The sequence below is a fragment of the Sphaeramia orbicularis genome, unplaced genomic scaffold, assembly GCF_902148855.1.
Source record: "Sphaeramia orbicularis unplaced genomic scaffold, fSphaOr1.1, whole genome shotgun sequence".
Classification (NCBI taxonomy): domain Eukaryota; kingdom Metazoa; phylum Chordata; class Actinopteri; order Kurtiformes; family Apogonidae; genus Sphaeramia; species Sphaeramia orbicularis.
This window is the reverse complement of record NW_021941458.1, coordinates 233,509-248,508: the sequence shown is the minus strand read 5'-3', so window position 1 is coordinate 248,508 and position 15,000 is coordinate 233,509. Positions and strand designations below refer to the sequence as shown.

The following is a 15,000-nucleotide window of genomic DNA, read 5'->3' as shown; positions in this document are numbered from 1 at the left end:
GTAACCAGGCTCAGACCAGTGACCAGGCTCAGACCAGTGACCAGGCTCAGATCAGTGACCAGGCTCAGACCAGTGACCAGGCTCAGACCAGTGACCAGGCCCAGAACAGTAACCAGGCTCAGACCAGTGACCAGGCCCAGAACAGTAACCAGGCTCAGACCAGTGACCAGCTCAGACCAGTGACCAGGCTCAGATCAGTGACCAGCTCAGACCAGTGACCAGGCTCAGACCAGTGACCAGGCCCAGAACAGTAACCAGGCTCAGACCAGTGACCAGGCTCAGACCAGTGACCAGGCTCAGACCAGTGACCAGGCCCAGAACAGTAACCAGGCTCAGACCAGTGACCAGGCTCAGACCAGTGACCAGGCTTAGAACAGTGACCAGGCTCAGACCAGTGACCAGGCTCAGACCAGTGACCAGGCTCAGATCAGTGACCAGGCTCAGAACAGTAACCAGGCTCAGACCAGTGACCAGGCTCAGAACAGTAACCAGGCTCAGACCAGTGACCAGGCTCAGACCAGTGACCAGGCTCAGAACAGTAACCAGGCTCAGACCAGTGACCAGGCTCAGACCAGTGACCAGGCTCAGACCAGTAACCAGGCTCAGACCAGTGACCAGGCTCAGACCAGTGACCAGGCTCAGAACAGTAACCAGGCTCAGACCAGTGACCAGGCTCAGACCAGTAACCAGGCTCAGACCAGTGACCAGGCTCAGACCAGTGACCAGGCTCAGACCAGTGACCAGGCCCAGAACAGTAACCAGGCTCAGACCAGTGACCAGGCTCAGACCAGTGACCAGGCTTAGAACAGTGACCAGGCTCAGACCAGTGACCAGGCTCAGACCAGTGACCAGGCTCAGACCAGTGACCAGGCTCAGATCAGTGACCAGGCTCAGACCAGTGACCAGGCCCAGAACAGTAACCAGGCTCAGACCAGTGACCAGGCCCAGAACAGTGACCAGGCTCAGACCAGTGACCAGGCCCAGAACAGTAACCAGGCTCAGACCAGTGACCAGGCTCAGACCAGTGACCAGGCTCAGATCAGTGACCAGGCTCAGACCAGTGACCAGGCTCAGACCAGTGACCAGGCCCAGAACAGTAACCAGGCTCAGACCAGTGACCAGGCTCAGACCAGTGACCAGGCTCAGACCAGTGACCAGGCCCAGAACAGTAACCAGGCTCAGACCAGTGACCAGGCTCAGACCAGTGACCAGGCCCAGAACAGTAACCAGGCTCAGACCAGTGACCAGGCTCAGACCAGTGACCAGGCTTAGAACAGTGACCAGGCTCAGAACAGTGACCAGGCTCAGACCAGTGACCAGGCTCAGATCAGTGACCAGGCTCAGAACAGTAACCAGGCTCAGACCAGTGACCAGGCTCAGACCAGTGACCAGGCTCAGACCAGTGACCAGGCTCAGACCAGTGACCAGGCTCAGACCAGTAACCAGGCTCAGAACAGTGACCAGGCTCAGACCAGTGACCAGGCTCAGACCAGTGACCAGGCTCAGACCAGTGACCAGGCTCAGACCAGTGACCAGGCTCAGACCAGTGACCAGGCTCAGATCAGTGACCAGGCTCAGACCAGTGACCAGGCTCAGACCAGTGACCAGGCCCAGAACAGTAACCAGGCTCAGACCAGTGACCAGGCCCAGAACAGTGACCAGGCTCAGACCAGTGACCAGGCCCAGAACAGTAACCAGGCTCAGACCAGTGACCAGGCTCAGACCAGTGACCAGGCTCAGATCAGTGACCAGGCTCAGACCAGTGACCAGGCTCAGACCAGTGACCAGGCCCAGAACAGTAACCAGGCTCAGACCAGTGACCAGGCCCAGAACAGTGACCAGGCTCAGACCAGTGACCAGGCTCAGACCAGTGACCAGGCTCAGATCAGTGACCAGGCTCAGACCAGTGACCAGGCTCAGACCAGTGACCAGGCTCAGACCAGTGACCAGGCCCAGAACAGTAACCAGGCTCAGACCAGTGACCAGGCTCAGACCAGTGACCAGGCTTAGAACAGTGACCAGGCTCAGACCAGTGACCAGGCTCAGACCAGTGACCAGGCTCAGATCAGTGACCAGGCTCAGAACAGTAACCAGGCTCAGACCAGTGACCAGGCTCAGACCAGTGACCAGGCTCAGACCAGTGACCAGGCTCAGATCAGTGACCAGGCTCAGACCAGTGACCAGGCTCAGAACAGTGACCAGGCTCAGACCAGTGACCAGGCTCAGACCAGTGACCAGGCTCAGAACAGTGACCAGGCTCAGACCAGTGACCAGGCTCAGACCAGTGACCAGGCTCAGATCAGTGACCAGGCTCAGACCAGTGACCAGGCTCAGGCTCAGAACAGTGACCAGGCTCAGAACAGTGACCAGGCTCAGAACAGTGACCAGGCTCAGACCAGTGACCAGGCTCAGATCAGTGACCAGGCTCAGACCAGTGACCAGGCTCAGGCTCAGAACAGTGACCAGGCTCAGACCAGTGACCAGGCTCAGACCAGTGCCCAGGCTCAGAACAGTAACCAGGCTCAGAACAGTGACCAGGCCCAGAACAGTGACCAGGCTCAGACCAGTGACCAGGCTCAGACCAGTGCCCAGGCTCAGACCAGTGACCAGGCTCAGAACAGTGACCAGGCCCAGAACAGTGACCAGGCTCAGACCAGTGACCAGGCTCAGACCAGTGCCCAGGCTCAGACCAGTGACCAGGCTCAGATCAGTGACCAGGCTCAGACCAGTGACCAGGCTCAGAACAGTGACCAGGCTCAGACCAGTGACCAGGCTCAGACCAGTGACCAGGCTCAGACCAGTGACCAGGCTCAGACCAGTGACCAGGCTCAGACCAGTGACCAGGCTCAGACCAGTGACCAGGCTCAGACCAGTGCCCAGGCCCAGACCAGTGGACCTAATAAAACTCGTCAGCCGTCTCTTCAGTCTAAAGGTGCTGAGGCTCATTCTTCACTCATCTGTCTGACAGGTTTGAATTTACAGCTCTGGAAAAAGGACAAAATTAGGAACTAAATTATAAGTTGAATTTTGAGGAACAGGATGTCACAGTAATTTCACTGAAGTCTGTAGAAATTTGGACTGAAAGAACAAAATTACAGTAAAGTTTAGTGTCGTATGAAAAATCTGAGTGAAAGTAAATATTAGAAAGTTATTAATTTAAATCAGTGGTTCTCAGTCTGTTTCTGTGCCCCCCCCCCCCCCCCCCCCCCCCCCCCTTTGGAGGACCATAAACCTGCAGCCCCCCTCCCCCCCCCAACAACACTGTAACAGTGGTGCAATTAGATCTTTGATTGAAAGAAACATCAATATTGTATCAATACTTTTGTCTTTTCCTTAAATCATTTGTTGTTTAAATTCAAAATAACTCAGATTTTTGCTGATACTCTCCATCAGGTGCTCCAGGGTTCATGGGAGTTCACCTAACCGGTCCACATGTGTTGTGTGGGTCTGGAGAAGGCGTTGGACTGTGGGGGTGCTGTGAGGGTATGGGGTCCGGGGCCCTCTGTTAAGTCTAGTCCGGTCCTTGTATGACCGAAGCAGGAGCCTGGTTCACAGTCAGTCAGACCTGTTCCAGGTGCAGGTGGGACTTCTGCAGGGCTGCCCTGTGGCACCGGTTCTGTTCAGAATTTTTATGGACTGAATTTCTAGGCAAAGCCAGGGGCCGGAGGGGGTCCGGTTTGGGCCGGAGGGGGTCCGGTTTGGGCCAGAGGGGGTCCGGTTTAGGGACCACAGGATTTCGTCTCTACTTTTTGCAGATGATGTTGTCCTGTTGGCCTCATGGAACCTGGGCCTTCAGTGTGTCCTGGGGTGGTTTGGACTGGGATGAGAATCAGCACCTCCAAATCTGAGGTCATGGTTCTGGACCAGATAAAAGTGGTCTGCCCTCCCCGGGTCGGTGGAGAGTCTTTGCCCCAGTGGAGGAGTTCCAGTATGTGGGTCTGGTTCACAGTGAGGGAAGGATGGAGGTTCAGACTGACAGGTGAGTGGGTGGAGGTTCAGACTGACAGGTGGGTGGGTGGAGGTTCAGATTGACAGGTGGGTGGGTGCAGCGTCTGCAGTACTTGTATGGGTCTGTTGTGGTTCAGAAGGAGCTGAGCCCAAAGGAGAAGCTCTGGATTTACCCTCAGTCTACGTTCAGACCCTCACCTGTGGTCAGGAGCTGTGGGTCAGGACCCAAAGGACCAGATCCAGGATACAAGCGGTCCAAATGAGTTTCTTCTGTAGGGTGGGTGGGTCCACCCTTAGGGATAGGGGGAGGAGCTCAGTCAGGAGGGAGGAGCTTACAGTAGAACCACTGCTCCTCCACATCCAGAGGAACCAGCTGAGGTGGATCAGACAGCTGGTTCAGATCCTCCTGGACTCCTCCCTGGGGAGGTGTTCTGGGCATGTCCCACCAGGAGGAGGAGTCTGAGGAGAGGGAGGAGTCTGGGCATCCCTGCTTAGACTGTTGCTCCTGTGACCCAGCCCCAGATAAGAGGCAGATAATGGATGGATGGTTTATGGAATGACTTCTGACATCTGCCAGAAGAAACAAACAAATCAACACATTTGTGATTTAATGGACAAACCGACATTACACACTTCTGTTTTTTCAACATTTAGTAAATATGGGTCAAGTTGTCCAATGGAAAAGTGACTAGTGGGGTCTGGTGCTCCCTGAACCAGTCCTTCAGAGGCCCAGTGGATCCTGGTCCTGTCCGGTCTTTGTGGGTGAAGACATGAGAAGATGCTCAGTGCCTCAGTTACAGCTGAAGAACCTGTTCCATATCACAGACTAAAAACTGCAGTCAGAGTCTAATGGACGGAGCTGACCTTTGTGTTGACGGTTTATTTCAGATGGGTGCTGGTTTTTTGTCAGGGTGAATAATCCAATAAAAACTCCTGCCCGTTAACGGAGGCGCTCCTGAAGCTAAGGCAGCCGTCAAAGCCCACAGAGTCATGTGACCCACCTGGAGACCAGCCGAATTATCCATGACGCTCTTCACCTAATTTAAACAGGTTCTATATGAAGTCAGCCTGGTGCAGCGCTCTGGACCACAGACATGATCTATGTGGACCAGAACCTGTTATCTCTGCTGTACAGCTGGACCTGTGAACACCGAGTCTGGAGGACTGACTGTTTTAGACCTGGGGTGGGACCTGCAGTGGAGGATCTGGGGTGGGGCCTGCAGTGGAGGATCTGGGGTGGGACCCAGAGTGAAGGATCTGGGGTGGGGCCTGCAGTGGAGGATCTGGGGTGGGACCCACAGGGAGGATCTGGGGTGGGACCCACAGAGGAGGATCTGGGTGGGACCCACAGTAGAGGATCTGGGGTGGGACCTGCAGTGGAGGGTCTGGGGTAGGACCCACAGTAGAGGATCTGGGGTGGGACCTGCAGTGGAGGGTCTGGGGTGGGACCCAGAGTGGAGGGTCTGGGGTGGGACCCACAGGGGAGGATCTGAGGTGGGACCTGCAGTGGAGGATCTGCAGGTTTGGGCAGTTTGGAGGGTCCTGTTCATTCTAAACATCTGACACTAAACAGTATCATTCAAAGGCGTCCATAGTCTTTGAATGGGTAGTTGGGTTTGGTTCTTTACGTTCTATTAAATTACACATGGTCTGTCCTGTTCATTTACTGCTTCATTATCTTTTGTGTTCGTTAACTCCTCCAGGAGGTACTGTGATCACTTTGCTTTGTGTGTGTGTTTGTTTGTGTGTGTGTGTGTGTTTGTTTGTGTGTGTGTGTTTGTTTGTGTGTGTGTGTGTGTTTGTTAGCAAGATAACTGAAAAAGTTATGGACAGATTTTCACGAAATTTTCAGTAAATGTTGATACTGGCACAAGGAAGAAATAATTAAATTTTGGTGGTGATGGGGGGGGGGGGGGGGGGGGCAGATCTGCCTTGGTGGAGGTCTGTGCTCTCCAAGTGCTTTTCTAGTCACAGAATGACACTAGTGGGAGGCAAGGTTCTAATAGCTTAGGATTTTTCATTCTAGTTTTGCTTTATTTAGTTTAGACTTTTTTTTCTCTAATTCAGTTCATTTTAATTAGTTTTTAGAGCAGGTTTGATAGTTTTTATTAGTATTTGTTATTTTCTAAATGCTTAGTTGTAGTTCAGTTGTAGTTCAGTTGTAGTTTAGTTGTAGTTTAGTTGTAGTTCAGTTGTAGTTCAGTTGTAGTTCAGTTGTAGTTTAGTTGTAGTTCAGTTGTAGTTTAGTTGTAGTTTAGTTGTAGTTCAGTTTTAGTTTAGTTGTAGTTCAGTTGTAGTTCAGTTGTAGTTTAGTTGTAGTTCAGTTGTAGTTCAGTTGTAGTTTAGTTGTAGTTCAGTTGTAGTTCAGTTGTAGTTTAGTTGTAGTTCAGTTGTAGTTCAGTTGTAGTTTAGTTGTAGTTCAGTTGTAGTTTAGTTGTAGTTTAGTTGTAGTTCAGTTTTAGTTTAGTTGTAGTTCAGTTGTAGTTCAGTTGTAGTTCAGTTGTAGTTTAGTTGTAGTTCAGTTGTAGTTCAGTTGTAGTTTAGTTGTAGTTCAGTTGTAGTTTAGTTGTAGTTCAGTTGTAGTTCAGTTGTAGTTCAGTTGTAGTTTAGTTGTAGTTCAGTTGTAGTTTAGTTGTAGTTTAGTTGTAGTTCAGTTTTAGTTTAGTTGTAGTTCAGTTGTAGTTCAGTTGTAGTTCAGTTGTAGTTCAGTGGTCTCTTTTCTCTTCTTCTCTGTGCTCCTATTCAAATCAATCCCAGACAGGACTCTGCTGCTTTAGTCTCCATGTTTCCAGGTAGAGTGGGGACCAGAAGACGACTGGAAACCACAAGTGAACACAAGTGACGGAGCAAAAAGTGTCGTATGGAGACAGCACAGAAAACTGAGAGAGACAAAGAAATCCATTTTATATCAATCTGACATTGACAAAGATGAAAAAGAAGGGAATTTGATCCAGAATTTGTATCTGTTTTAGTTAGTTTAGTAAACACACAATACAGTTTCAGTTAGTTATGTTTTTTTCTTTTAATTATAGTTTTTATTTAGTTCAGTTAACAAAAATGTTTTTACAATTCTAGTTTTCATCATGTCGTTAGTTTTCGATAATATCCTTGGTGGGAGGAGCCTGTGTGATGGGACTCAGAGGGGGCGGAGCTCTATCAGTTCCTGGATGGTAACGTCAGGGTCTGTTGCCATGGTCCCCATAAGTATAAATAACTCCTTACAAAACGAGCTGCCATCGATGCCCCCCCCACTCCCTTGTTCATCTCTGCTCTCCTCCTGTCGTCTTTTAATGAGTTCACTTGGTTCTGTTATCAAACCGCCTCCCAGTGCTCGTCGGCTAAATTAGCTGCTAGTCTGGTTTTTAGTGCGGCCCACACTGGTTCATCTGAATGTGCAGAAGAGTGGTGAAAAAAAGGTCAAAGAACCACAGAGGGCACCATGAACAAAGCACACAGGTGTGGAACCACAGCTGGTTTTCCACTGTTCTGTTAACATGCACGTGTGTGTGTGTGTGTGTGTGTGTGTGTGCGTGTGTGTGTGCGTGTGTGTGTGTGTGTGTGTGTGTGTGTGTGTGTGTAGACAGTGCACAGGTGGGCGTATTCCCCAGTTCTAGTTGAACCTGACTGTTGTTATTTTTTTAAATCTCAGCAGGTCACAGGTTCGTCCTCTGGGCTCGGAGTCTGTGCTGGGGTTTATAGGATGGACTACACATACACACATGTGACCCTCTGCTGCACTGTGGGCTTCATCTGTTACTGACTGTCAAACACAACTGGGAAAACAAACATGGTTGGGATTACCAAGGTGTGTGTGTGTGTGTGTGTGTTAAATACTTTACTGCCTTTGTACTTTTTCTAATCAGAGCTCATAACATTCGTATCGAGCTGACATTTACAAACTGGTTTATTACATCATCTGTTAAATCCTTTGAAAATGAGCCTTCTTTTTTCCTTTCCAATCAGGTTGGCTGTCATTTCAAAGTCATCCACCCTTTTCCTTCTATAAAAAAAAAACAACACTATGAAGGTAAAAGATTGTACTTAATGCTTTTGCAATAATTCCTTCTGCCAGGAGGTATTTGTGATCACTTTGTGTTGTGTGTTTACATGTGTGCGTGTTGGTTTGTCTGTTAGCAAGATAACCGAAAAAGTTATGGACGGATTTTCATGTAATTTTCAGGAAACGTTGATACTGGCACAAGGAAGAAATGACTAAATTTTGGTGGTGATCGGGGGGGGGGGGGGGGCACAGGGGCCCATGGGGGCCCACTGATCTGCCTTGGCAGAGGTCTGCGCTCTCTGAGTGCTTTTCTTGTTGTTTTGTGTACTTCTTTTTTTTTTTTTTACTGTCAGATCTCTGGAGCGAATACCTAAAGTTTTATGATCATTTTATTTGAGGATGTCTGTTATTTGGATCAGTAGAACTGCCTTTGTCTGTGCCATTATTACCTCCACCAGGAGGTACTGTGATCACTGTGCTTTGTGTGTTTGTTTGTGTGTGTGTTTGTTTGTTTGTTTGTTCTCATCTTCAGTGTAAAACTCTTCCACCCATCTTTCCCAGATCTTCCCCACAGATAGGCCTAGGCCCTGGGACCAACCCAGTCCATTTTGGTCCCAGTAGGACAAAGTTCAAGGTCACAGCAAGGTCACAACATCTACAGTTTTCCATCTGTCATCACTGAGACATTTTCCAAAATTCATCCAAAATTCCAAACGACTCTGATTCTCCTCCAGTTGGATCCACCTGTAGCTTAGAACAGTCTCTTGTATGTGGAACTAAATTGTCCACATCCACTGTGGAATGTGGACTCTGTGGACATTTACACTGAACACTGAAAATCCCATTTCCCACACATTTAAAATTAGAACTCAACTAATATTGATGTGAATTGAATCTAATTGGACAGACACATGACTGGGACCAGATTCAACTGTTTGTGTGTATGGAACAACCTGGAAACTGTTGGATTTAAACAGACAGAGTGGATCCACACATGCACAGAGTTCAGGCTGAAGGAGGAGCTCTGAGTTCTGAACACTGGTTTTCTAATGTTAGCTACAGTGTTTGCTAAAAACAAACAAAAACCCAATGTTCCAGTTTCTTTTCTGATATATAATATGAAGTCAGTCTTAAATGCTACTGTATACAGTTACTGTCTGAAAAGTTCAAACATGACTAATGTAAACTACTGTATGAAGCTCACTAACAGAAGGTAACTTACGTCTTACCTTTATAACTCAAATTAATGTTAAATGCTAAACTTTCAAATGCACACTGGTCTTTTCTCAACATGACTGATATTTCAGAAGTGTTTGACGTCAGTATTTGGTTGGGCACATCTGACTGAGGACAATGAAGTGACCTGCCCAGTGTGAGGGTCTGACGGCTGAATAATGAAGGGTTCATGTGGTTCCAAGTGTTCCACCTCAGACACACTGTGTTCCTGCGTCCATTCTGCTACGTGTCCACATGTTCAGACGTTCATACGGCTGTGTCAGTTCCATTTCAGCTCAGGCAGGGTCTATACTTTCCATCCTTTGGACGTTAGTGCTGACTGCTCCACCGCCTTTGCAGCGGTCACATTTGTTTCCTGTGTTGGTTCTTATCAGTGTCTGGGCTGCTGCTCTCATTCTACTGACACACACACAGTCACAGGCTCTGGCGCAAATAGATTGTGTTACTGTTTCTATTACTACACCCCCCCCCCTCCGGCTCAGGCCTCTGCTGGTTATTTATTTGTTCTGTTCTTTTCTCATTTGAGGCTGAGTAGCTCATCATTGCACCTCCACAGTCTGTCTGTGTGAATGGAAGAGGATTTATGGACTTTATGGACGCAGTGTCTGAGGACGGACGGACGGACGGACGGACGGAGGACAAAAACTGATTCATGTCACTGCACTGTCCTCCATGTGTCACATCCAAATCCATCCTTTTCCTGAACTCACAGGAGGATGTGTTTTTCTCCCACAGAGCCTTTTTCTGTCTTTGCAGCAGGTGACCTTTTTTTTCCAAGACTCCCTTACACTGTAAAAAAAATCTGTAATTTAACAGAATTTTCACTGTTTATTTGACAGATTTTTCCTATATTTTTCAGATACAAGAAAATACCAATGAAATGACAAAAACAGACTGTGATTTTACATGTCAAATGGAAAAGAACAGGAAAAAACTGTAACTGTGAATAAGCATAAAATTTCCATTTTTAAAAGATTTTTTTTTTCTTTTTTCACAGAAAAATACAGTTAAAATACATTTGCAAATGTATCATAATTTCACAAATATTGCTTTTCTATTTATGAGATTAAACTGTTAATTTAATGTTTAATACTGTAAAAAAAGTAAATAAATAAAATGAGATAAAATTACTAACAATTAACAATAACAGAAGTATTAGTTCTGTCAGTTGAACCAGACTTGTTTGTTCATTGACAAATATCTTGTGTAATTACAGGAGGTTTCACAACAAAACTGTTGAATAAATGTATTTTTGTGAATGTAGAACATGTATAAGCACTGATAAACTGTCCAAATACAGTTTTTATCAGTGGATTGGACAACTGAGTCTCACTGACAATTATTTATATATATATTTATAGGGAATTGGATCGTTTTAATAGATGAAAATATTCTTTATTAAACATTGAAAAGTAAAAAAAAAAAAAAGCAAAATCTCATGTTTAGTTAGGGCAAAAAACTGTATTTTAATTATGGAAAATTACTGTATTTTTATGAGATGGTTATTTTCCTTTATTTTAACAATATTTTTTCGGCACCCCTGCTGCTGGAATAATACTGTTTTTTTTATGTTGTTTTTTTTTTTATTTTTTACAGAGTACTTTTCAGTGCTCATATTTAGTCCCTCCCTTTTCATAAATCTAATTGCTTTTCACATGTAGTCCTCATACTGACATACTCGGTACACGTCTAATCATTTTATTTTGCAGCACCTTCTCAGACCTGTTTGCAGTTTTAATCCAGTCCAAATGTGACGGTGCAGATTTTGACCCCTGCCGGCACTTGGAGGATTACTTTCATGTATGGGTTCCCTGCTTTGCACCAGAACTGCTGCAGGTGATGAACTACAAATGAACCACAGAGGCAGCTGCACTAATTGGCAGGATTAGTGGTAAAAAAAATAAAAACAGCCATCCACAAACAGCTGGGATTTTAAGAGAAAAATAAGCTTTTCAAATGTTTGAATGAAACACTAAATATTTCTGGATGAAAACTGGACCGTGTGGGATTAATCCTACCTATATAATGCATGTTTTGGCCCCGCCCCGTGTCTGTCCCTCCCATCGATGTCTGACAGATGTTGTATTTGCAGCACAGGAGGGTGTTCATACAGGTGTTCCTCAGCCTTCACAGGCCTGATCTGCACCAAACTCACCAAATGATACAAACATGACCTGACTATCTACCAGGCACAATTTTATGTCCGTATTCAAATGTTGTGAGGCATGCTGGGAGATTTGAACAGGGTCCCAGCTCCTGCCGCCATACTCAGAAGTGGTTATCAGTGTTGGGGAATAACAGCGTTAAAAATAACGGCGTTAAAAATAACGGTGTTACTAACACCATTATTGTTTTCCCATAACGGCTAATCTAACGAATTACTATTTGAAACGTTCCAACTCCGTTCCTGTTAGCGTCAGTGAACTGTGGTGTGTTCCTGTGCACTGATCTAACAGCTGTTCTCTGTCCTGACTCAGACACACACCAGAGGGGAGACGTTCAAGGACCAGTCCAGTCTTTGGAACGACTCTTTTAACTGAACAATAAGAACTGATTCGTTTACCAGTTGTTCTATTCAAATTACCCACAATGCCTTCATCCTTCACCTGTGTGTCCATGAGTCTGAGTTGTCCACGCCCCCTTCACCTGAACCACTGATGACATCTACCAGTTTGAGTTGAACCAGCACAGCACAGGCACCTGAACGCAGCTAATGTAGGGGAGGAGTTATCAGCTAATGTAGGGGAGGAGTTATCAGCTCATTTAGGGGAGGAGTTATCAGCTCATTTAGAGGAGGAGTTATCAGCTCATTTAGGGGTGGAGTTATCAGCTCATTTAGGGGAGGAGTTATCAGCTCATTTAGGGGAGGAGTTATCAGCTCATTTATGGGAGGAGTTATCAGCTCATTTAGGGGAGGAGTTATCAGCTCATTTAGGGGAGGAGTTATCAGCTCATTTAGGGGAGGAGTTCTCAGCTCATTTAGGGGAGGAGTTCTCAGCTCATTTAGGGGAGGAGTTCTCAGTGCCAGTCTGACTGGATCAGGAGGAGTGAGTGAAAACAGTGCAGATGTGGATGAACTGCAGGAACATCTGCTTCTGTAAATGCACATCTGCACTGATGAGCTGGAAAAGACCGGCCCTGGTGGACCCCAGCCTGGCCCTGGTGGACCCCAGCCTGGCCCTGGTGGACCCCAGCCTGGCCCTGGTGGACCCCAGCCTGGCCCTGGTGGACCCCAGCCTGGCCCTGGTGGGCCCTGGTGGACCCCATCCTCCCCACAGTGCTGGTCTTCAGTCCCTGCTGCTGTTCTACTCTATAACTGACTGTGAAACACGCTCACAAATCAGTTTCCTTTTTCATTATTGAAGGTTTTTCAAAAAGGTAATGCAATAATTACTTTCCCTGGTAACTAATTACATTTATGAAGGAGTAATTCCATTACTAATTCAATTAGTTTTTGGGAAAAGTCATTAGTAACTATAACTAATTACTTTTTTCAAGTCATTGGTCCAACACTGGTGGTTCTGCTGCTGTTCCTGACAGTTCTGCTGGTACCAGACCATGTTCCACTGAAGGCTACAGTTACTACTGCTGCATGAATGGAATCCTGCTGCACAGAACAAACACACCCATGCTCTTCCCTTCATGCCTCACATGTTGGCTCAGATTATTACCTGCACAGTGCAGGAGTAAATGGTAGTTTATAAATGGACAGTGGTGGCACACAACTTCTACTTCATACTATTGTACAGTGGCACCACGGGTACAATGCAGCTAGTATGAGAGAAAATATTGAAGTAAATACAGGATTATACAGTAATGGCCCACAGCTGTGGTGGTCATTGAACTGCTGAGGGTCAGCTGTAGGCTTTAAACCCACGATGGCTGATATCAGAGGCCACACCCACATTTACACCCACGGACTCTGTCCTGTTCAGTCTGTGGTCCAAACAAAACTCACCTCTGGCCCAAAGACAGCAGAGGAACAGAGGAACAGGCAGATGTTTGGACATGCTCTGGCCTTTTCAAGGAAGTGGGTTCAGAAATGAATGAAAGACTGAGACTGTGTTCAAGTGGCTGAATATTTGGAAAATACTGTGTTTTTAAAGAGATCATGCACAGCCTCGTTTTTACTGGAATATCAGTGCAGTATCCATTTTATAAGCCATGCAAACAGCTGATTACCTCTGCCAGAAGGTGATGTGATCACTTTACTTTGGGTGTTTGTGTTTGTGTGTGTGTGTGTTTGTTTGTTTGTTTGTTTGTTTGTTCTCACCTTCAGTGTAGAACTCTTCCACCCATCTTTCCCAGATCTTCCCCACAGATAGGCCTAGGCCCTGGGACCAGCCCAGTCCATTTTGGTCCCAGTAGGACAAAGTTCAAGGTCACAGCAAGGTCACAACATCTACAGTTTTCCATCTGTCATCACTGAGACATTTTCCAAAATTCATCCAAAATTCAAATCGACTCCGTTTCTTCTCCAGTTGGATCCACCTGTAGCTTAGAACAGTCTCTTGTATGTGGAACTAAATTGTCCACATCCACTGTGGAATGTGGACTCTGTGGACATTTACACTGAACACTGAAAATCCCATTTCCCACACATTTAAAATTAGAACTCAGCTAATATTGATGCGAATTGAATCTAATTGGACAGACACATGACTGGGACCAGATTCAACTGTTTCTGTGTATGGAACAACCTGGAAACTGTTGGATTTAAACAGACAGAGTGGATCCACACATGCACAGAGTTCAGGCTGAAGGAGGAGCTCTGAGTTCTGAACACTGGTTCGATATGTTGTATTCTCATTGTGAGGGCAGAAGAGGGAACATTTTGTGGAAGTAAACAGCTGCTCTGTAGCTCCGTTCCACTTTTCCTCTGCGTACTGAGTATGTGTGCAGTGATCCTCAGCTTTATCTAATACTTTTCATGAAGCTCCATTCAGACCAGTACAAACAGGAAGTGCATCATGTTCTGTCATGTGAGACTAATGAAGTGGATAAATAACAGATTTGAAAGAAAAAAAAAGGAAAAAAAATGGAATCACTCAGAGACCGGAGGAGAGTTAAGTGTTAATGAGTTAATGACAGTGAGATTTCACCTGGAAGAACACTGACCCATCAGTATGCAGACCAGCAGAACCAGCAGATGGGCCGCACTTAGCAGCAAATATGAAACTGGACTGCAAACAAATATGAAACTGGACTGCAAACAAATATGAAACTGGACTGCAAACAAATATGAAACTGGACTGCAAACCACACAAATAGCACTCAAATTTTGAATTTCTTTATGAAGAATTGAAGATTTGAATATGACACCAGGTTTTTAGGTTTTTAAAACAGGTGCCGTCAGGGTGGACTCATATGGACTAATGTGGACTGATGTGGACTAATGTGGACTAATGAGGACAAATGTGGACCATGTGGACTGATGTGGACAAATGTGGACTGATGTGAACCCATGTGGACTGATGTGGACAAATGTGGACTGATGTGGACAAATGTGGACTGATGTGGACTGATGTGGACTAATGTGGACTGATGTGGACTGATGTGGACAAATGTGGACTGATGTGGACTGATGTGGACTAATGTGGACTGATGTGGACTAATGTGGACAAATGTGGACCATGTGGACTGATGTGGACAAATGTGGACTGATGTGAACCCATGTGGACTGATGTGGACTAATGTGGACTGATGTGGACAAATGTGGACTGATGTGGACTAATGTGGACTGATGTGGACTGATGTGGACAAATGTGGACTGATGTGGACTGATGTGGACTAATGTGGACTGATGTGGACTAATG

The 15,000-nt window shown here is 46.4% G+C and overlaps 1 protein-coding gene across 1 annotated transcript in view; it reads right to left on the bottom strand.

Moving 5' to 3' along the window:
- The window catches only part of LOC115415836 (semaphorin-6D-like), a 211,175-nt gene that overhangs the window by 50,026 nt on the left and 146,149 nt on the right, over positions 1–15,000 (bottom strand). Inside the window, 1 exon segment of the mRNA XM_030129485.1 lies at positions 9,648–9,668. Coding sequence (XP_029985345.1) covers positions 9,648–9,668 — 21 coding nt within the window.